We start from the raw sequence: 24481 nt of genomic DNA on the forward strand, positions 1-24481 counted from the left end.
CTTTTCATTTCTAAATGCAGCACACAAAAATTGGAAAATCAAGCACTTTCCTAAAGAAGGCACCTATGGATTCTGAGGCACCTCAGGTACATAGTCTAACTTGAATATCAAGATAGAATGCTTTGAATAAATGAGCTGTAAATAAAACCTACTATAAAATGCCACTTGAGGTAGTGTGGCTTTGCGCCAAATAATGACAGGCAATGTAACAACTATAGCTTTAAAATCATACAGATAGCACAAAGGAATATCAGAATAACTACAAAAGTTGTGTGCGGATTGGTATTATCAGAATTGTGCACACAATTAAAACAGAGAAAGATTCAGAAACTGAGGGAGAACCAAAAGGTAGACTTGGGCCTCGGAGGCAACCATTGGGAGGGTTCTCTGGCATCGCCTACACAGTAGCAACAACATTATTAGGAATACTAATTACATACAAGTTTGTTTATATATAGTACACAGAAAAAACTGAAAATGAAGGAAAAGTTGATAAACGCTGAGAAAAAAAAAAAGAAACTAAATGTTCTTGGCACGAGGCTGCACAAAAGTACAGTGGTACTGAAAGCAGTGAGAGGGAACTATTTTATGTGATTGCACGCTATGCAGTTTGCAACTGCTTTAAAGCACTTTTGGACATGACCAGAGAGAGACAGAGCTACACGAACCTATAAAAATCATGTTCAGAAAACTGCAAGAGAGTCAAAAACACAAAGGAGATTTTGTGAGGACCTGATATTAATGATGGAGTGACTAGGGTTACAGAGAGCTTCTGATATGAAACAGTGGCCAATCGAAATTCAAGAAATCAAGAGTGGAGTGGCGGGCGAGGGTTGTGGTAAACTTTCATTAGGTGTATAATAAACAATTTTTAAAACATAAAAACCTTAAAAAAACAGCAATAAATCAATAATTAATTTTTTTACTTGAAGCAGGGTGAAAGGAACTATCAGATGACAACTGCCTCCATCTGCTCAATACTCTGACGTAAATTCCTTTTATACAATAAAAACATTTGAGGATACCTCTGGTATTATTGACCCGGCTCCTTTGGCTCGGAAAACCTGCCAGCTGTCACAGTTGCTTTAGCCTGGTAATGTGATTTGAAAGAAATTATGGTACTATTCTCACTGCGCTGGATACACTAGTGGCCATGCAAAGCATTAGTATGCCTTTCAGCAGTAGATGCGAGGAATGGAACACATTCAGAGTCACCAAATATCTCCACCTCACCTGATATGAATGCCAGTCTCAACCTTCACTGTGGCAGTATCGATATCTAAAAGAGACTGAACTTTTAAATCATAGTCAGCAAGATTACAATTTACGGATTCTACTATGGGCCCGATTCTGATGCGGTTGGAAAGCTTCCCGACCGAATCGGTTTGGAAATGGTTTCCAACCCACTCGGATCGGGAGAGTTCTACCGACTGAGTATGATGCATCCGGATACTTCCCAATATAATTTGGTTGGACTCCCATCAACTTCAATGGGAGCATATGTTCCTAACAGCATCATAATTGGGCCCTCGGTTGGGAAGACACGTTCCCGATCCGATTTGGAAGGAGCAAATGCTGTTAGGAGGCCTTCCTAACCACATCAGAATCAGGCTCTAGGTGGGAATGCTTTCCTAACCGCATCAGAAGCAGGCTCTAAGTCTCATCATATACCTCTCAGTAATCTCTACATTACCCATTCACTGAGGTTGCTAACAATGGTATAATTTCCTAGAGCTAAAAGAAAGGGATAATTATTAGGTACACTATGTAGAATAGCCAGGAGTATAAAATGTTTTTGAGTCTGTATAATTACCAGCACCAGACTGGGACTCTAATCTTTGAATTGAAGTATCCTAAATTCACATAGTCCTTTATTTGTAACATAACATACACACACATATTAAAGGCACTGAATGTTATTCATCACAAGGAACTTCTACCCAGAGGACCAAGATGGCACGCAGTATCTTGAGAATTGCAGTTAATGTGAGTTCTGTTGCTTTCTTCACACAGCATAGGTATAGCAATCTTGAACGCTCTGTCCAAGCAGTGGCTACATGATGCATGCACCTATGGTGTCCCCTGAAACAAATACCTTGAATGCTCATGAAGTTTAGAGTTTTAGGTCTCCTTGCTCACTCGACACCCCCAGGTGAGCACACACCATGGATCCAGACGCCAGCTCACTGATCATATGTTGCCAGACTTCCTCAGTGGGAAGAGCATAGAATCTGGTGTAATTCACTTCAACGCAACAAAAAGGGTGTTAATCATAAAGAGTTATATGAAAAGTAAAAAAAAGGCACTCAATACAATCATGTAATGGCACCATGACAATCTGCATACACTAAAGGCATCAACATTTGCTTGCCTTTCTACTAATACCAGATTGTGGATTTTTATTTTTATTAAATGAGATGTAAAAATGCTTGAAAGTAAGTTAACCTCTGTAACTATACGAGCAGATATAAGCGAGGAGTGTCAATGATATTTGAATTTTTGACATGAGAAATTTCTTTCATATCGGACCAATTCTTTAAATTAAAAAAAAAAAAAAAAAGAAAAAAGCATTGATGGTGGCACATGCATAGAAAAAAAACATGATGGCTCTTAGAACGTTCGTATTTATTATAGAGCAGAATTGCACTTTGCTTACATTCTATACAAAAAAATAAGCAGAAAAATTTGTTATAAAGCCTTTACACAAAATAAATGAGAATTAAGAAGCATGTTAGATAATATATTTATTAAAAAAATAAAAATAATTGACACAGATACCGCACTGCATTGCATCCTGATAGCACCATCAAAAAGGCCATCATAATGTTTGTTTCCACAGCTTTATATATGATTTCCATCAATGATGTCACATTTTGTAAACAAAAAACAAAGGGCGTATAACACATTGGATTTTAATTCAACTCGGTCAGTCCCACAGTTACATCAGAGACACAAACGAGTGAGGTATCTCTGTTTCACAATCTAATCTCCTTTGCAAAGAGGCTTCAAAATAGACAAACAATTTGAATTTCACCAAAAGGTGAGAATGAAATAAAACTATAAAGCAACTAGAATTTTTGGCATTTATGTTTTAAATTAAAATACTCTTCTGTTAGATGCCTCTTTATTTCGGACAATTTATTCAGAATTAAATGTTATTTTTAGAGATAAATTTGTACTTATCTGCATGCTCTCCTGCGCACACACTCGGTGTAAGTACATAAACAGTAAGTGTTACTGAGTATATTTCATTCACCCATTTACAGAAGGATAATTAAGAAGGGTTACCAATAAGAATAAAATTGTAGAATAAAGCTGCACAACATTGATTATAAATTAGGTTTGTTCTTAGTCACTCCGTTTTCCTTATTGTTTTGACGTTTACATTCATTCTTGACGAGATTTCCTATTTTAGTTCATGATGGCGGTCAATGATGATTAGAGTGGGTAGATGTGATCTTAATTCTAAACACTTCAATGTGAAGATGAGATGCAATCTGATTGCAGACGCTGACACAGTAACGGATAAGATCGATCAGCGAAAGAACCTACAATAGGAAGAAAAATGAAATTAATTCTAACAATGATCATTTGTAGATCAATAAGAAAAGAAAATACTTAATTGCGCACATAAGAACCTCCCTCCCACCATGAGGTGACTTAGCTCTTAAGTCGCTGAATATTACCGCCTAGTTTAGGCATTTTATTTTTAACGTTTATTTTTTATTAAGAGGTAAAATCACATACCATACTTTTAGTCATGTACATTGCACCCCAACATTTTCCATCTCAGCAACATTAGACCACTCTTCCACCTATGGGGATAGGTATTCTCTCGATGAATCCTCTGATTTGCCTCAAAGTATTTCAAATAAGTAACTCAAACTCTATACTCAACCCACAGCCAGTCCGATCTATCCATTTTCTCAATATTGCTCTTTAAGTAGCATTCTCATTGATTATCAACGTTTTCCGTTTTGAAAGGCTTCTTTCGTTTTTAACAAAACAGAGTAAGCACAGAAAAAGGGTTGTCACATTTTCAAATGCAATAGTAAAGTCAAGGTAAACGAATTATACATTTTTACAAGGATGGTAAGCATACATAGCTGGTCTCATATCTAAAGAAAACAAAGTGATGGGTGTATTGCTTCTATTAACCTCAGCCACTGAGGATTACTGTGTCACAATCTAGTCCATCATTTTATTTTTGCCGCCACACCGGCTCATACAGAATCCACCATATGCAAATCAGTCATGGTCCTCATCCAATAGGGACTCAACCACTTAAGAGCAATGAAGTCAGGAAACCCGTTCCTCTTCCCAAGTAAATATATCTAAACAATAAGAACAGGCACTCAGAAGGCACACATTTAACCTAGATTACGGAAGATGTACCTGGAGTATGTACGGCCTGGAAAACATCAGGCTTTGAAAAAGAACCCTCACTCACCTACCTAGTAGGTGAAATGCCTCATCATGGAGTTCCCACCCTGATCACCGAATGTTCCCAGGGTGTGCTACGAAGCCAGATTACAGCGGAGCTGGTTGCGTGCTTAGGTGAGGTGCGATTTAAAATTTGCTCAATCTCGTTTGCATACATTTAATTTTATTATAGAGAGTATTGCTCAATGTTAAAAGGTGGTGGATAGGAGAAGGATATTATTTTGATCCTTCGTATCCTGAGATTGGTCTACTTGTTTCAGCCATGATCTAATGTGCCCAGTAGGGTCAAATGGCTTTCTTCAGGACTGATATGCGCATGCATGCACACTAAGACATGCAGCTAGTGAGTGGATCGTACTTACAACCCACTAGGAAAACTTCATGTTGCAGTTAGATTTTCTGCGACAGTAGCTAATCGCCAACCTGAGATCAGCTGAGGGGGTGGACCCTGTAATTACGCTTTCATCAAGGTATCTCACTGTCTGATACATATTCCTCCTTGGTCGTCCCGCAAGTGAAATGGGTATGCTCAAATGGGAGTACCTTGCTCACTGTACCACAGGACTCAAGCTGCGCGATACGGAGGAGGCTCCAGAAGGCTGAAGCCAGTCTGGGATTCCTTATGCTGCTGGTCAGAGGGAGCTGAACCTGGCCTGACAAGTCAGGCTGGACTTTTCCTATTGGATCATTGGAACACTTTTCTCCTGGAAGAGCAAAGAGACTTTGTGGTCTTAGGTAGAGTCAACACTATACACATAGAAGAGGTTAGTTGTCTGAATAACGGAAAAAGAAGCAGATTGGTTCATAGCTTTCACAACAGATGCTGTACATTCCTTTTGTTCAGAATATCATTTTCTGAAGTACCGTACGTACCATTCTCCATACTACCATTTCTTTATTGAAGCCGAATTTCCTATACTGCTGTTCACAGTGCCTCCATCCTCTCTAGACCTCTCTCAGTTATTCAATGAGCCACAAACTTCTGGCCTGTGCTGAAATATTGGCCCAGCATTTCATTGTAAGGGCCATTGTCTCCCACGACAATCTTGCTTTATCCTGATTATATATATAAAAAGAAAACCCGACATTTGCTTACTTACAAACCATGTCCTTCTGAAGTGCCATCACTTTTAACCTTGTGAGTAACAGTGACCAATTAAGTAATTTTGAGACCTAGAAACGCTGCTTCTCGCCAACTGGCTGCATGGAAAGGATAGGAGGGAAGGACAAAACATAGGCCCTGCACAATCTCACATTTTTGATAAATCATTTCACTTTGAATATTCAAATCTCCCATGAAAATAACCCAGTTAAGATACAGCAACAAAGACATTTTGTAGCTCCTAAGCAAACTGGAGGTAGTACTCCGGTGATCCACAAATCAACCCTATCACCACAGTGGCATGAGTACTATCTGATCAAAAGGAGTCAAATCACTCGGACGGTTTTGAACAAAGGTCATTGAGTTGGATAGGTGGGGACATTCAGTGATTTTAAGAACCAAACCACCGGAGGAGCTTAGCCTGCAACCGCGATGGCCGCCTAGACTCTCGGCTCCGCCGACCTTCACGCTTCCCTCCAGCATCCTGCACTCTATCCTGCATTTGAGCCCAGCTAGTGGAACGGGGAAACTATCCCGAATACAATGGTGTGTTTCCCGGCTCGTTACAGGCGATATCGGTGGTGAAACGTCCTCTCTTCTTCCCCGGCCCTTCGAGGCAGAGAGACCGGGTCTTTGTCTGTGAGGGACGGCCGGACCCGGCCACAACAACAGCGGCCATCACAGAAGAGGCGGAGTCGATCGGCCGGTGAGAGACTGTCGCGCTGTGCCTCTCGCTGCAGCGATTCATTCCGCCCTGCGATCTTGCACGCCTGGACACATTGTACCTATGGAAAATACATTGTATCGTTTCCCGGCTTGGAAATGGCCTGCACAGTTTCTTTGTTACCCCTGCTCTGTAACGGACGCCATTTTATGCATCGCGCATTCAGCGCTTGAAAGTGGAGACTTCAGACCACGACCGAGAGTCCGGATACTTGTCGACATCGTATCAGCTCCGTGAGTGGTAACGCAATGCAGTCAGTTGCCCCCATGTCTCTGGCCCGGCTGTACTTTGCGGATTATCGGCGGAGTGATCTGCTGTTAACGAGTGAAGATGGCGACCGGCTTCAAGAGCTGCTACACGTCCGTGAGCCTTGGGTGAAGAGCACTGCTGCATCCTCTCTTCCTGAGACACCGCTGGGGATCTGGGATGTCCTGGGCGCTCTAGAGGCTGTACGAGCTGCCCTTCATGATAATGCCCGAGATCTGGGGAGCCGGCTTGATGCTATTACTCCCGTTGGCCGTGGTTGCCCTCAAGTGCTGCACACTGCGCCACACCCTGCACCAGACCACAGTGAACTGCCTACCCAGGTGCATATGAAGGCGTTGGAAGATCACGATTCTGATTCCGCAGAAGTGCTGACCGCAGTGGTCCGGAAGAGGTCTGGTGTTCGTGGTTTCATGCAATGGTTGGTGTATCGTCCCCGGACGCCATGTTTGGCAACTCCTTTGTGTTCTGGTGGCGTGCCTCTTCATCCTTTCCTGGAGCTGGTGTTATCGCTCTGGCCTGCTGCTTCCGGGGGATTACTGCTTTGCCTTGATCCTTTTTGTATCGTTCTCGGACACGCAGCGGTGGTCTTGGTAGACTTTGGTGGACGACTCCCCATTCTGTATTGGCCATCCCGGGCGCCTCTACCATCCACGATGGCGGCTGGACTGCTGGACTCCATCGACCAACTTGATCGCAGGGGGCAAGGTTGAGGATGTTTCTTGGATTGCTAATGCTCATATTGCTGGGACTAGGTGGGACAAGCGGGACATTGCCTAAATCGACCGTTGGTATCTTATCGGTTGCGGGGTCCGGGGGTGGGCAGCTGAAACTATATCTGTTGATGGTCTTCCTCCTCCATTCTTTTTTACATCTTTTTTCTTTTCCCTTTTCCCTTCTCTGAATCTAAATTTCGGGTCTCGGTTTTTGGGCGACAGGCACACTGCTAGGGGGGGGGGGGTAGGCCGTAGCCTCTGCATGCGTGCGGGGTGGGGGTTTGGGGCGGGTTTTCTGTTTCGTTTTAGTTTCTATGGGCCTTATTTCTCTCCCCTCTTTTCTAGATTCTTCTCACTTTTTCCTTTTTCTCTTGGGTCAGTTTGGTGGCTAGGTGTAGCGCTGATTACTGTTTCTGTTGTTAGTCCTACCACTAACATTAGTCAAGATGTTCCACGTTCATGGGGCGGGTAATGACCAGTATGTAATGTAACATATGCTATTATCCTGAAGTGTATTGAATGCGTCTGATCCTTCTTACCTAAAACTTTTAAAAATTAACCTCATTTATCCTGTACTCAGTGGTCCCTTTTTCCCATACGTAATGTTTCGGATAATTGCTGCTTTTCGTCTCTGGGACTGCTGAGCTGTTTCAACTTTGCTTTTTGTGCTACCACTCTATTTCGAGGCTGGCCAGAATGGTTGTGGGCCCGTACCTGTATGCTTATGTTGCACAATAAAGGTTTCCAAAAATTTAAAAAAAAAAAAAAAGAACCAAACCACCCAGTCTTTTGTACTCGATTGACCCAAAAGGTCTGGAAAAAGGGACAGATTGTTCAGCAAATCCTTGTGTTTTTAAAAAAAGCAGAGCAAGATCTTGAAGCGTTTTTGGAAAAGGCGGATCTCATGCACGGCTGAATGTACAATGAAAATGTTTTTTGTTGCTCATTTCAGACATATGCAGGAAGCAACACCAACTAAAGTCAAGACTTTTTTTAAAGTTCAAAGTTGCCTCAAATCACAATAAATTGCATTGGTAGTATGTGTCTTGACCGGCCGTCTTGTAAGTACAAGTACAAGTACAAGTCTTAGGCAAGTTGGAATTTCTCAAGGCCAGGATATATTTTGGACTTCTCCAAGATGGTGGGAATTTATAAAAGAATATCCCCTGACAAAAGAATTAAATGTTACACAAATCTACATGTTCTGTAAAACAATACACTTGTTTAATTTGGTGTCATGCACTCAGTAACATGTAACTCTGTAAAATGATAATACGCTCTTTTTTCAGAACTCCTAATTCCAGGCTTTAACTATGCCAGGTCTCACAATGTACCATAATGAATCCACCTTTCTAGGTATGCCAGACACTCAGAAAAGCCTCTTTTTTCAGTTCTCTGTAGGGTCTCAGTTGATTTATGTGCTGAACTTATGGCAGGGTTTTGATCAATGAAGGCCTCTGAATATGCAATCACCTTATTATGAGACAGTTCAGAGCACTACAACAAACAACAAGATGATAGACGTAATGTTTGAAATTATTTCAGTCACTGGTGATTGCTCGTGCCACGTTCCAGTCCATTTTTATTTCACTCACCATGCCACTCTATATAGAGGTCCACCTTATGTAACTCCGTAATTGCCTTGCTCCTCATGTAAACAGTCCATTCCAATTTCCAGGTGAGGCCCCTCGAGAAGGGAACACAAGCAACCCTAGACCCGTCTCCAAATATATGGGCCTCTTAAGTAGGGTGAAGCTTCAAACGTATGGTACAGAGAGCAGGGAACCCACATCTGAGGATACCCTTTGTATTTAGGGTGTCAACTACAACAAACAACGGGATGGATGGAAGGCTTGAATTCATCCCAGCCACTAGTGATCGTTCAGGCCACATTTGCCCACCATGCCACTATCAATCAGAGCTGAACCTTCACCTCATGTGAACAGTCCATTCTAAACTGCAAGGATAGGTCCATTCTGGTAGAGAACACCAGCAACCCTAAATCGGTTTCAGCCTCTTTGTGCCTCTTCAGTAGAGTACAGCTAGAGTCCTATGGCACATTTAAGTCAGGACCCCCGTCCAAGCATACCTCTCACTCTTAAAGGATCAACTACAACAAAGACCAAGATGATTGATGGAATGCCTAAATTAATATTAGCCTCTGCATGGCAGTCAGTTGTTCTTCGACCACCATGCCAAAAGGGGCAGTTCATCCCAAACGGTCAGGCCAGGTCATTTTTATCCTCAGTGACATTCCCTCGTGCGATTGGTATGCCCAGATGTGGGTACCATGCTCACAGTGCCCATGGGACTCAACCTAAAGAGGCCCAAACGGGCAAAACTGGTCTGCGGTTGATTGTGTTTCCGTTAACACTAGACTTCGAAAGGCAGGTCTGGCAAGACTCTTCCTATCTGAAGAGGAACTCGATGATTTGCATATATGACTGTCTAAAGTGGTATGGCCAGCACCAAAGCAATGAAGTGGGATGAGACCTAACTAAATTACCAGTGACTAAAATGAATTCAAGCATTCCACTCTTCACTTTCTTTTCTTGACAGTTCCGACTACAGCAGAATATACTGATGAGAGGGTCTTAATATTTAATTGTTCTCCGTCTTTAGTTTCGGAGGAAGGATCTTCTCAATTGCTCTGGCACAGCAAACGCATTTACTCGGATGAATTACAACATGTTACTCGAAAATAAACATGGAGTCAAGCCACTATAGCCACTATATCCAACTGTGCCTCAGTTCCTATGTTTGACATAATTGACAAAGATTAGCATCCTGCTTCTCAATAACTGAGCATTTGCATGGACATGTAGAGAAACGTCTAGTCAGAGTCCGAATATTGTGAATTATTTTTAATGTCTCTGGAATTTCCACTGAATCTCCAGTTCTGAATCGTTAAAAGTACTGACATGCATCAAACATTTCATTGCAGGATGTCTAAGAAAAATCATATTTCAATTTGTCATAAAAAATGGAGTGGTGGGTTAGTAAAGCTGTCTGCATACTGTTATTTATTCAAGTTGCTAATATTTTTTGGATACATTAACAATAACTGATCTTGTATGTTTTGCTTCCAGAAGATATTGCTTGTGAAAATCTCTCCCGTGAAGATGCAAAAATAGGGTGGTGTGATTTTGGACCCTATCATGGTCACCTGCAATCAGTCACTTTATTGTTGACTTTTAGATAGGGAGGCCGACGCTTTGCTAACTTATCCCATCACATTCAAGCCGGATTCACATATATAGACTTACTATATAGATTGCGGCTAGAACAAAGTCTTCTTGTCATTCAGTATCGTCCAGTAGTACATTTTGGTATCTTAAATATACGAGGATCGTTTTTTCTTATCAGTGATTGGGGTTGATGATCCACATATTCTCCAATTCATGAACAAATGGAATCAATTCCGGGGTATTTTCAGGCTCTACCCCTCTAGAGATGTTCTCTATTGCATCATGGAAGAATTTCCCACGACTTTACCGTACCATTATTTTCCTCGTAGATGTCGGTCTCAAATTGATACCAGACCAATTCACTTTTTGTACCAGGGTTTTTTTTACATGGGGGACATTGATTATTTGGTATACAATGTCATAATTATTGTCTTCAATTAATTACTTCTTGTAGTAATATGCATTAGAAACCATATTTGCAGTGCCTCACATTAGCCTCACCTTAGGATCCTATGTTTGATTGTCAGTGAGGTCTTTTTACGTAATAAAAAAAACAAAACTTTGAAGGTCCCTCAGGAACTGCTGTCAGGATTAATTAACTGCACCCCATAAATCATGAATGTACCAGAATAGAAGGCGACTGACATTCATTGAGCGCAGTGCAAGCCTAGCTGAAAGGTTTTATGCGGTTAGACTCACAGGCAGGAGTCGTCCTGGAAAGTAGTTCAATTTGACGATGCTGGTGGACACCAGTACCGCTAAGTTCTCACGTGTAAGATGATGTGCCAAAAAAACCATGCAGGATCGCCAGATGGCAGTCTGTGGTAACAAACTGCCTGTCAATTAACTCGAGAGCCAAAACATGCCTTTGCACAAGTGCCTAAAAGAGTATCCGTAAAGGCCTCATTAAATGGTAGTAAAGGTTTACTAGGTAACTGGCCAAGCTATAGAACCTCCATGAATAGGTTAGTTATGACTTTTAGTGTGGAGAGCTACAGGCCAAGGCCTTCTGCAGCCGACCTCACAACCACTGTGAAAGAGGCTTTTTTCTCCCCGGTGGAATGCAGTGGCAGGAAACAACTGCCATCCAGTAGTTAGCACATCAATTGTCATTATATTGAGTGGCTAATTAGTGCCCTTCGTCATAGTATTTTTTTTTGAAAAATATGTTTATTGCGGGCAGCATAGAAGACATAATCAGGCAATCTACCCATAGGCACTGTAAAAATAAAAAATAACCAGGAGTATCATACAGGATAATACACAGCCACATGGCCCACAACACGGAGGCCGGGCGGCGTAAAGTCTAACTTTGCCACAAAAGGAAACGTAACCCACTGCATAGATTGCACATGTATCGCTAGCATCCGCGGTTTTCCATTTATGCCCCCTCACAGGCCTTCCGTGGATCCCGCCACCCATCTGTCTCTACGGGTAAGTTTTCCAATGTAAACACAATCAACATAACAAAACAATTCCCCCCTCTATGTGGCATCGTTAACAGAGGACGTGCAGTAGTCAGGTCATCTCCTCGCGGCCCAGTAGGATGCAGACATCACAATGGTGAGCAATTCTTCGGGAATCTAGACAAATCATATATCGACATAGTACGGAAGATTAGTGCGCACCCATCCGGACACTACTCCGAACCTGGCCCCTCCCCTCCCCTCCGCCTCCCGTCTCAACCTCCTCGGACTCAGACTCCTCAGGGGTGAACAATTCGGCACTGGTTGCATCCGAGTCGTCCCCAGACAGCCCCTCAGCACACATCATCCTCCAAGCTAGTAGGTCGTCCTGAAGCCTCTCGTCGCGGCGCATGCGCTGCATGTGCGTCTCCTCAGCCAGGGACCATTCCCTAAAATCTCTAAGCCACAGGGATAACTCGGGGGCCCTCTGCCCCATCCAAGTAATAGCCACGCGCCTCCTTGCCAGCACCAGGAGAAACAGTAACAACTTGTAGGACAAGTTCCTCTTTTTGGGCTTGGGCACCAGGGCCAAGAGACAGTGAAGCAGACTCAGGGCAAACCGGAGTCCTGTAACTCGGCTAATATGCTCCACCACCGCCTTCCAGAAGCCACCAACCAGCTGGCATTCCCAGGCCAAGTGGAAAAATCCAGCTCTCTCCGTCCCACACCTGGGGCAGTTGTCTCGTCGATCCGCAGAAATGCGGCTCAGGGAGACCGGGGTCATGTAGGTGCGATGTAGAAAATTAAAGTGGATCAATTTAAACCGTGCATTGCACAACACCTTCCGGGTCAGGAGCCCAATACGTTTGCGCTGTCCCGGCTCCAGAACCATCCCTAGATCTGCCTCCCAGGCCGCCCAGGACAGCGCGACCGGCAGGGCAGAGTCCCGTCTCATGGCTGAATACAGTAAGGTGATCAGGCGCCTCCCACTGCCGCAGGAGAGAAGGATGTCGAGGGTGTGGGTCACCGGAGGGGCCTCCGGGAACTGGGGCCAAGTCGCCCTCACCACCTCCTGCAGTCCCCTATAGTGCAAGTATTGTCCCCTGCTTAGATCAAAGGCGGCCTCGGTGCACTCAAAGGACTCAAAGGACACGAAGGAGTCATTAGGGTAGAGGTCCGCTAGAGTCTCACACCCACCGTCCCACCACTCCCGGAAAGACATATTCTCCTCTATCAGCCTCGCCGGGGCCAGGATCCACACCGGCAGTTCCCTATGAAAGGGAGCCCGCCGCAAGATCCGTTCGACAAATCGTTGCCAGATCCCTGCCGCATGGCGCACCATATAGGGCAAGCTCCCAGTTATCTGTGCCCACGAACCACCTCGCGGCAGGTAGAGAAAGGAGGAGTGTATTCCAGAAGGACACGGCCTGGTGCAGAGAGTGGATCACCCGCTTCGCATTGCGAGCCAGCAGTTGCTCATCAGACGAGGCCACCTGAATGCCCAGATATCAGAAGGCCTCCAACTCCTATCGCAGCCCTAGGCACGGGGGGCTCATTCCCGGGTCCACGTCACAGCACGCTAGGGGAAAAATCAGGGATTTCACAAGGTTAATGCTCAACCCAGAGGCCGCTCCAAAGCGGTCTAGCAACCGCAGTAGAACGGGGAGCGATTCTCTCGGGGAGGTCAAGTAGAACAGAGCGTCATCCGCATATAGGGATATCACATGCACGGCATCCCCCACCCTAATGCCCCACTTCTCCATCTCTACCCGAATGGAGACCGCCAAGGGCTCCAACGCCAAGGCGAACAGGAGAAGTGACAGGGGGCAACCCTGCCGAGTGCCCCTCTCCAAAGACCACTCCTCAGATCGGGCCGATCCAAGCAGAACCCTAGCCCGGGGTGCCCCAGAGAGGATCCGGATCCAAGCACAAAATACTGGCCCCAGACCTGCCATCTGTAGCACCTCCAACAAATAACCCCAGCTGACCGTATCAAAGGCCTTAGCCAGATCAATTGACACAGGACATGGGGTTCCTCACTGCCACGCACCTCGTGAAGGACATGATTCAGACGCCGCAAATTCATGGCAGTGTTACGACCAGGGATAAACCCGCACTGGTCCTGATGCACCAAGTGCGCCATGTGGGGGGCCAGCCGGGTGGCCAACAGTCTGGTGAGGATCTTGACGTCTGTATTGATCACAGTGATGGGCCGGTACGCCGCGGGCTCGCAACTATCTCCCCCAGGTTTCAAGATCATGCAGACCTCTCCCTGATTCATAGTAGGCTGAAGTACGCCATACTCCAGGGCCTCATTATAAACCTGCAATAAGAGGGGGCTCAGGGCATCTCCAAACGAGTGGTAGAATTCAGGCGGGAAGCCGTCTCCGCCTGGCGCCTTAGCTCGCGGAAGGGCTGCCAATGCCACCCTGATCTCCCGGAGGGTTAACGCCCCGTCCAACTCTTCCGCCGCCTCCCCTGAGAGGGCCTGAAGAGTCATTCCCTGGAGGTAAGGCCGATAGGAGGCCTCCGTAACCGTGGGGTCTGCCGTATACACCGTTTGTAGGTGAGATCGAAGGACCTCAAGGATAGCAGACTCCACTTCACCAGCGGGAGCCCTCAGGGCAACTATCCGCTCCGGTGCGAATTCACATCGAAGTATCCAGGCCAATAGCCGGCCGGACTTGTCCCCCTCACGGTGGAGACGCTGCCGGTATTGACCCAAAGTGTACTTGTCCAGACGGGTAAGAATGTCATGGACGGACTCCTGAGCCTCCCCCTCCGCCTCCCGGTCCGAGGCAACCGGATCCGGGAGAGACTGACAGCGCCGGAGTCTATCGTCCAAGTCCCACAACTCACAGAGCAAGTGTTTCCGGACTCCATAAGTGAGGCCCATACAGGCACCACGCACCACCGCTTTCAGGGCCTCCCATTTGGTTGAGTAGGGCAAATCCCCGGCGGACCAGTTCAGGTCGATATAATTAGACAGGACAGTCTCCACATGATCTTTTCCCACCTGATCCTGCAGGATGTCCGCCGGCATCCTCCAAGTACGGGACGCGTAGCCTGGTCAGCCCAGAGCGCCTCACACATCACCGGAGAATGATCAGACAAGAAACGGGCTAGGTGGGTGACTGTCAAGAAGAGGGACGTGGCAATATTGGCCGCAAGAATGCGATCCAGCCTGCTATGGGTGCCATGCGTCGGGGTATAACAGGTGTAGAACTTCTGAGTAGGGTGGCCCGCACGCCACACATCCACTGCCCCCGAACTATGCATTACCTCCCGGAGTCTCGCCGTCATACGTGGCTTCGTGCCAGAACGGGGAAGGGGGGGGGGACACTGATCCAAATCCGGATCTAATACGCAATTAAAATCACCAAACTAAAAGAAGGGGGCGTCAAAGTCCGAGACAATGAGGTCTTGAAGACTGGAAAAGAAGCCAGGGTCATCTACATTCGGTGCGTATGAATTTGAGAGCAGGAAGTACCTACCATCAAGCTTGACCCGCAGCAGCAATTATCTGCCTTCTATGTCCGCCTCGACGTACTGAACGGCACATGGAACCCCGGGAGCCAACCAGATTAGGACCCCCCTGGCATATGTGGAGAAGGACATGTACAAAAAGAGGGAAAAAGGAGGTGCTAAAGAACAGGTCGTCCTCCTAAACAGACGTATGTAGAAAAAGAAACCAGTGTCTGGGTTCAGAGACCTGTCTCGTGTAGTGGCTACTTTCAAATAATGTTTTAGTGTAGCTCTTAAAGAAAAATGTTCTTTCTTGTGTTCCCCTCACTCACCGGAGTTTCCTCCCGGTGACATGCTTCATCATTGGGGTCATCCCAGTTCTCTACGAAAAGGGGCGTGCTGCGACTTGCGAACTACGTATGAGCACTGTTAAAGTGATGGACTATGTGTGGTGTGGAGAAAGTGGAGTGGATGAGTGTGTGAGTGTTAAAAATACCGTGCTAGTGGGCCTCAATGTTTTATTCTGCTCCTAGACCGGTATGTTAAAAGTGGGGTTTATACTGTGTACCAACCGGTAATGTCGGTGGGTTCAGTATATGGTCAACATGTTTCACGCTACCCCTAGCGTTTCGTCAGGACCATACAGGGGCCAGCCCTGTATAATACCACTCCTAAAAACCTAGAATTAGGATCAAGGAACTTGTTAGTGCAAAAATTATATTTACAGTGATTGACGCTGTTCATACTTGGTACATGCATGGTTCAGAATACATACGCTTGACCTTTTGGGCGAATGTATAGCTCAATGGTGAACCTGTAAAAGAGGCGAATAGAACAAAGTTAAGAAACACCTTGCCCCTATCTCAGCCGAGATCGGGGACTTTTCGTCCTTCAAGACGCACGTTATAAATACACGTACATACATGCACATAGTCTATATGGTGTTTCACCATATTGGTGCGTGCACGCTTTCAAGGTCCGATGTCTGATCGTTAAATTACACTGGAAGTGAAAATAACGTGAAAATCCGTGACAGACATACAGAGGTGACTAGACCGAAAACCGTGAACACACAATTTAACACACAACCAGAGAAAAAAAAATTCCAGATATTTACATTTGCAGGTGCTTAATGGCACATCATGGTCTCTTAGGGGGGCGGTATCGCCTCGATGGAAACAATGCTTAAAAAAGTTTGCAGGATTGTAAAACACGTGGTTAGTTGTCGAGCGTATTTTACCTTAATAATGTGTAGGAGACTCGATCTTGTATTCCCTAGCTTATGGGGCCAGATGGTTAAGACTTACTTCCTAATCAGCAATGCCGCGTGGTATTACCTAGCTGCTTCCCCTCGGACCGCATCTTGCAAAGTGGTCCGTGGGTTCGGTTTTTGTTTACTCTGGTTTCCGGGTTTGGAAACTAGACTGTGATGTCCCGGCGGCCATCTTAGGTGGATGCTAATGAGCCTGGCGTAGGTCTTTCTTCTATTCCCTTTGTTTTGGTTAGTGTGAGTGGACTTGATCGCACAAAAGTTATTGGGATATGCATTGTTTTTAAAAAAGGACCACGGGGCTTCATCATACAAAAATTGGGACGAACCAATTTACTCGCTAACGGAGTTTGGAAAATGTACGTAGTTAAAAAACTATTGAGCGATATAATAATGGGATTGTTGCAGTTCAGATCATCACATCAAGTGTCAGTGGCTGAAAGCACCCCAAGGTATGTCGTCGTTCAGCCCTCTTGTATCTGTCTGTAATCTGAAAACCCAACGTTGTTCACGCTCATGAAGGATTTTCTCAAGGTTCTCCTTGTTCTTTACACATTCTAAGACTACCCATCTCAAATCGTTTGGTGTGTGATTCTTTTCGATGAAGTGGTTAGTCATGCGTGTGGTTGACTTCTTGCAGCGTATATTGCTCCTGTGTTCCACAATTCGAGTGCTTACCTTTCTTGAGGTCATGCCCACATAGTGTAAATTACACGTACATGTGATTAGGTATACCACCCCACTCGTGTTACAGTTAGAAAATTTTTTGAGTTGCCATGTGGTGTTGTTGTTAAACGTAACTGTTTTGGTCACTGAGGTAAGGTGGCAGACACTACAATTGTTACACGGGTAGTGCCCGTTCGGTAATGGTTGGAGTCTGTTGGTGTTTTCTACTTGTTTTGGTCGGGTATGGACCAGGTAGTTTTTTAGGTTCATTCCTCTTCGATGGCTGAACATCGGCTTTGGGATGTTTAGATCCCCACTGTTCAGTATGGTCTAGTGTTTTTTGACAATCTTGCTGACCTGGTCGGAGACTTTGTCAAAAGTTGTAATGCAGATGGGTCTTTCATTAGTTGAAGATTGTTGTACTTTTGGTTCCAAAAGAGCATCCCTGTTGTTGTTGCTTGCTCTTTTACAGGCTTTCTTTACCATTTTATTTGGGTAGTCCCGTTGTTGCAATTTTTTACTCAGTTCTTCCGCTTGTAATAGGTAGTCTGATGTATTGGAGCAGTTTCTTCTCAATCGAAGGAATTGTCCAAACGGGAGGTTTTGTTTCAGATGTCTTGGGTGGAAATTGTTATAGGTAAGGAGGCAATTCCTCGAGGTTGGTTTATGATGAGTGGTGGTTATTAGGGTTCCGTCTCTTGCCCAAATGTTTAGATCCAGGAATACCAGATGACTTCTGCTCATGGTGTTTGTAAGTCCCATCCGCACTCTCCTCTTGACCCGTCTGTCGCGTAATCCGTTGCGACAGCAACCTCTGGGTAGTGTACTGCATAATGGTGTTGGGCTGGGTGGACTTCGACAACCTATCCTTGCGCATTGCCAGTTGTCAAAGAAGTCCCATGGACCTTCCCAGCTGGGGCCCAAGGACCGCTCACAACCACCAACCCCCAGGCACGCGTCTCCAGGTAGCTCCTCAGGCCGTAGGTCCGGTGCACCCAATCACACCTCCGGGGCTCCCCAGGGGGCCTCAAAACGGGAGGACGTCAGGCCAGGGCCAAGAGCGCCCCTGTCGCAATCTAAATCAGGTCTACGTAGATGTAGTGAGGGGCGGAGGGCACACCTCCACCCACTCAGGCAGCAGCGTCGGTGGTGGCAGCCTGGGGCGACAGCCCGACCCCCCCGGGGGCTCCCAAGAAGGCAGAGGCTCACAGGATGGCAGGCGGCAAGTTCAGGAAGGGCCCTCTCTGTCAGGCAAAACTGCGGGGCCCGGGGCAAGCAGTCCAGTACAAGAAGCAGGCCCGTCACATTGGGCAGGGAGTCCGATGTTCAGCCTCCTACCCCTGCGCGTTCAGTCACAGCAACCCAGGCCTCTAGAACCCCTCCAGAGTAGCACCAGGGAACTCTCGCTACCACCGTTCCCCAGTGACACGTCGCCAGGCAGCTCCTCTGGTCGCAGTTCCGGTATGCCAATCTGTTAGAATTGGGGGTCTCTGGTTGGCGCAAGTATTCACTTGTGACAAGCAGGGACCCTCTCCTCTACGTCAGGGCGAAGGATGACCCCTTAGAATTACCCTTGCTCACCCTCTAGGTGCGTGGCGTGAGCAGCCAAGGATATTCTTCAGGCGTTATGGAGTTAAGCACTTGTACTAACACACACAGTAAAATGTACCAATCCCCCCCACAAATGGACACCAGGCAGGTATTATATATAAAAATACATTCCTTTATGTAAAAAATATATATATGCCAGGGGTCTTCAATCTGTGGGGCGCGACCCCCAGGGGGGTCGTGGAGTCCTGGGAAGGGGGTCGCAGATTGTCAGTTTGCCTGACTGCCAGGCTGATTGAGGGTGCGCACGGCGGAGGCCTAATTCACACCGAGGGGTGAAAAACAACAAAGCCTCATTAACAAGTAAAAGGTCTTTTAAAGACCTGTGAAATACTGGGGTGCGGCTTTGTTTGTGTCCCTGAAGGTGTTTAAGCCCGGCTCCCATACACGAGGAGGGAAAGGGATGGGGGCAGGGGAGGGTGGCTGGGGGAGGAGGCTGTAGCCCTTCGAGTTCAATGGACTTTGCGCGCCTGGAGCTGTGGGTCCTGCCTGTAAAGCACAAAGCACGAACCCTCAGACCTGGCGCCTGTGCAGGAGAAATGTGCCTGAAAGTCGGTTCTTGAGGTGAGATGTTGTTACAGCCTGTCCGCCCCCGCCCCCAGCCGGGAGGCACAGAGATGCCCTCCCATGACAGAGGAAGACGCAGAGAGATACTGACCTCCCCCCCTCCGCTCCCCCCCATGAGAGAGGCACAGAAAAGGTGGGTGGATGAATGGATGAAAGGGTGGGTGGATGAAGAATGGATGGATGGATATGTGAAAAGGTGGGTGGATGAATGATGAGTGGATGGATGGATGAAAGGGTGGATGGATGAAGGATGTATGTATGGATGGAAGGATGAAAGGGAAGATGGATGAAGGATTCATGTATGGATGGATAAAAGGTTGCATGGATCATGATGGATGGATGTGTGAAAACGTGGGTGGATGAAAGATGGGTGAATGGATGGATGAAAGGGTGGATGGATGAAGGATGGATGGATGGATATGTGAAAAGGTGGGTGGATGAATGATGAGTGGATGAAAGGGTGGATGGATGAAGGATGTATGTATGGATGGAAGGATGAAAGGGAAGATGGATGAAGGATTCATGTATGAATGGATAAAAGGTTGCATGGATGAATGATTTATGGATGTGTGAAAAGGTGGGTGGATGAATGATGGGTGAATGGATAGATGGGTGGAAGGGTGGATGGATGAAGGATGGATGTATGGATGAAGGATGGATGTATGGATGGAAAGATGAAAGGGTGGACGGATGAAGGATGGATGTATGGATGGATAAAAGGTTGCTTGGATCATGATGGATGGATGGATGTGTGAAAAGGTGGGTGGATGAATGATGGGTGATTGGATGGATGAAAGGGTGGATGGATGAATGTATGGATGTAAGGATGAAAGGGTGGATGGATGGATATGTGAAAAGGTGGGTGGATGACTGATGAGTGGATGGATGGATGAAAGGGTGGATGGATGGATGAAGGATAGATGGATGGATGTATGGATGAAATGGTAGATGGATGAAGGATGGATGTATGGATGGATAAAAGGTTGCATGGATGAATGATGGATGGATGGATATGTGAAAAGGTGGGTGGATGAATGATGGGTGAATGGATGGATGAAAGTGTGGATAGATAAAGGATGTATGGATGGATGGAAGGAAGGATGAAATGGTAGATGGATGAAGGATGGATGTATGGATGGATAAAAGGTTGCATGGATCATGATGAATGGATGGATGTGTGAAAAGGTGGGTGAATGAATGATGGGTGGGTGGGTGGGTTGATGGATGGATGGATGGTTGGTTGAAAGGGTAGGTGGATGAAGGATGGATATATGGATGAAAGGGTGGATGGATGAAGGATGGATGTATTGATGGAAGGATGAAAGGGTGGATGGATGAAGGATGGATGGATGAAGGATGGATGGATGGATGGAAGGATGAAAGGGTGGATGGATGAAGGATGGATGTATGGATGGATAAGATGTTGCATGGATTAATGATGGATGGATGTGTGAAAAGGTGGGTGGATGAATGATGGATGGATGGAAGGGTGGATGGGTAAAGGATGGATGTATAGATGGATGGATGAAAGATGGATTGATGGATGAAAGATGGATGTATAGATGGAAGGATGAAAGGGTGGATTGATGAAGGATGGATGGATGTGTGAAATTGTGGGTGGATGATTGATGGATGGATGGATGTGATGAGGTCTAACAGGCACATGTATGGTTGTCGATAGTTGTTGATGATGAGGAGTACCAGTTTCTAGAAACTTTTGTTGGGAGGGGGTCCTTAAGCCTAAAAAGGTTTTACAAGGGGGTCTCAGCATCAAAAAGTTTGAAGACCTCTGCTCTATGTATTAGCGTGTCTGTCTCACAGGATGCGTGTGTTTCTCAGCATGTGCATGCATGTGTGTGTGTCCGTTTGTAGTGCGGTTTCTATATATGTCTGTATGCGGGGGTAAAAGAAATTGGTGTTGCATTATTATTAGAAATACCAATGGCTCAAGCTTTAATAATGCAAGACCTTTTGCATTGCAAATGCCTGTTAAAGTTGCCTTTTTCCTTCCTAAAGCCCCTGGAGGCTAACAAAATGTTTGCAGCTTAAAGAATTTTCTGGATTCACATGTTGGGTATTATTCCGCCATCTAGTGGTTGGGTCTAGAATTCTACAATATTTTGGTAGTCCTTTTTCTATTCTTCTTATTTTTTTGTTCGGCGTCACTATTTGGTATTTACTGTAACGTTGTATGCCCTACCATCGAAGCTACCACTCGGGGTCATCATCTTCATATTTATTTTTCCTTCTTTTGTCTTTTTTCTTATCCCATCTTCTAGGTGGAGAAGGGTGGGTCACTTGTGAATCCAAAAAATAATTTAGCTACTAAACTACTCCTACACATAGGAAACCATTTTGTTTTCCAGTGTGAATCTTCCCTGGGTTTACATGCTGTGCATAGATCTTGCAGCAGTTTTGTTAATCTTGTCATGGTGGGATTAAGATGTGCTTAGCTTTGTTAATTTGATGTTTTTAACACTTTTTGTTCCACTTGAGCATCCTTGTTCATCTGAATGTCTATGCAAAAGTGTTTTGAGAACGTGCATACTGATGTCCACGTAGCTGCCATACCGATGTCCTGTAAGGGTATATTTTCTAGAAAGGTAATGGTTGCTCCCTTCTTCCTTGTCAAGTGTGCTCTTGAGGTAAAATTTAGTTCTATCCCTCTACTTGTATGGCAAAGACGAATGGTTTGTGAGATCCACCTAGCAATAGTGCCATTGGTTACTGATTTCCCCCCATTGTTGTCTGCAAAGGAAACAAATAGTTGCTTTGTTTTCCTGCTCGTCTTCTCAATATAGTACATTATTTCTCATCTTACATCTAGAATAACATGCTTTTCGCTCGATTCTTTTGCTTTTGGAAAAAGCTAGGAATTTGTATTGATTTATGTGGGAGTGTGAAATCACCATCAGTAAGAACTGTGGATTTGATTTCATGACTACTCTCTCCTTGTGGACTTGCAAATATTGTTTTTGAAATGGGAGTGCTTGTATTTTTACTCACCTTGCAAAGTGATGATTAAGCTACCAGAAATGCCTTTTTTTTTAGTGTGAGCATGTTGGTGGTGCAATTCTTTTTGCAACCTCTAAAACGCACTTTATAACTGGTGTTGTGAAGAAACGTCTTATATGACCTCTTGTGTAAGCCACAAAAGCAGCCAAATGTACCTTTAAGAGTGCACATGTTAGAATGCAATCCAGTAGGTGTGTAAGCTATTTTTGCACTAATATGTGTTTAGTATTTTTCCATAATAAGTCCTTTTTCATTTGACTGTGTAACACTTTCTTGTTGATGGCCTTTTAGCTTCTCTGAGAACAGCCATTATGTTCTCCAGGAGGCCCAGATGTCCGAAGTCAAATTCTTTAGGGGCAAGGCTGCAGTTCTGGGTGTAGTACCGTCCCCCTCAGCAGGTCTTGTTGTCTTGGCAATTTTAGCATGTTGAACTGCGCCATTTCTATTAGTTCTGAGAATCACGTTTGCGTCGCCCACAGAGGGGCAATTACTTTGTCTTTTTGATCCTTTTGCATTTAATGATCACTTTGTGTAACAGAGGTATTGGGGGTATTGCAAATATCCATGACAAGCCCAGCCTATTGCCAGAGCATTTCCCAGTAATTAGTTGTATGGCTGTCTAGATGCAATGTTTTGGCCTTTTGCATTCTTTTGGGTTTACAATCCGTTTACTTTTGGAGTTTCAGAACTCCAAAATGACCGAGTACCCCTTGATTCAGTTCCCATTCGTGGGTACTTGATGCTTGTCTGCTTAATCTCGCCGCTTTGAGGATGTACTTCCCTGGTAAACGAACTGCTGTTAAAATCAATTTGTGTCTGCACTGTCTATTTGGGCTAGTTTTGATATGGCAAAGGATGGAGTTCCCGATGGTTTGTTGATGTAGAACATTGCAGTGGTACTGTCTGTTTGGATCAATATTATTCTCCCTAGTAACTTATTTTGAAGGGCTTCCAAGACTAGGAACACTGTTTTTAGTTCCAATACACTGATATGCTGAACAGCGTCTTGTTCCTTCCAAACCCCTCTGACCTTTAGCGCACCACTGTGAGCTCAGCAGCCCATATGCAAGGCATATGTTGCCCTCCACCCTCTCTTCACTGTCAGAGATCGCCTCTTCTGGCAAAGACTATTTTCTTGAAATAGTGACACTGTTCTCTTTTCGCTGGGATACACTTTCCCTAGTATAGAACTGATTCTTGCTCCTATGAACAGTTTTTCTTGCTTTGGGTTTGCTGATAACTTTTCTAGATAGAGAATCCCAGTGTGAAGTGGGACCTACTTACCTCTTGCATATGTGCCTTGAATTTGGTGTGGGAGTCTGCTCTTAATAACCAATCGTTCAGATAGGGATATACATATAGTCCCTGCCTTCTTAAGAGAGCTGCAACTGCGGCTAGGTATTTTGTAAACAATCTTGGAGCAGATTTTATACTGAAAGCCAGCATTCTGAACTGATGGGGAGTCTAGGTCACCACAAATCACAAGTATTTCTTGTGTTTTGGATTTGGATGTGTAAGTAAGCATCTTTTAAATCTATAGATACCATGTAATCCCCTTTTTGCTCTGTGGTATGATCTCCTGTAAAGCGGTCGTCTTGAATGTATTTATGAATCGGAGGTCTAGAATTGGGTGTAGAGATCCGTCTACTTTTGGTATTAGGAAATATGTTGAGTAATAGCAATTTCCTTTCTTGATCTCTTCCTTAGGCACCTTTTATATTGCCCTCTTTTCCAGCAATTCCTCTATAACCGAGTTGACGCGATGTCTCCTCTTTAGAATGGGTCTTTTTCTTTGGTCCCTTGCTGGTGTTATCTTGGCCTGTTCTATGAAGTATCCAAATATGATAAGATTTAATAGTCAGTTGCCTGATGTTATCTTCCTCCACTCCTGAGTAAGTTTTTCATTCTGTCTCACACTCGTGTTGTGTGAGAGGCTGTCTCTGTATGATAAGACACCTATTTGTGCGGGTTGAGCCTCCCCTCCGAGGTTGTTCCCTCTCACATGTTCATCCCCAAAACGCTTGGTGCCCTTGCTGCTGGGTGTTGC

The 24481-nt window shown here is 45.2% G+C and overlaps 1 protein-coding gene across 2 annotated transcripts in view; it reads right to left on the reverse strand.

The window, feature by feature from the left end:
• Positions 1-2604: 2604 nt before the first annotated feature.
• CEPT1 (choline/ethanolamine phosphotransferase 1) overlaps positions 2605-24481 on the reverse strand; it is a 365449-nt gene continuing 343572 nt past the window's right edge. For both annotated transcript variants that reach the window (XM_086923091.1, XM_086923089.1), the window contains exon 9: positions 2605-3548. In XM_086923091.1, the coding sequence (XP_086779217.1) occupies positions 3429-3548 (120 nt within the window). In that variant the 3' untranslated portion in view covers positions 2605-3428. The remainder of the gene's footprint in view (positions 3549-24481) is intronic.

This window comes from Lissotriton vulgaris, chromosome 5 (genome assembly GCF_964263255.1).
Source record: "Lissotriton vulgaris chromosome 5, aLisVul1.2, whole genome shotgun sequence".
Lineage (NCBI taxonomy): Eukaryota > Metazoa > Chordata > Amphibia > Caudata > Salamandridae > Lissotriton > Lissotriton vulgaris.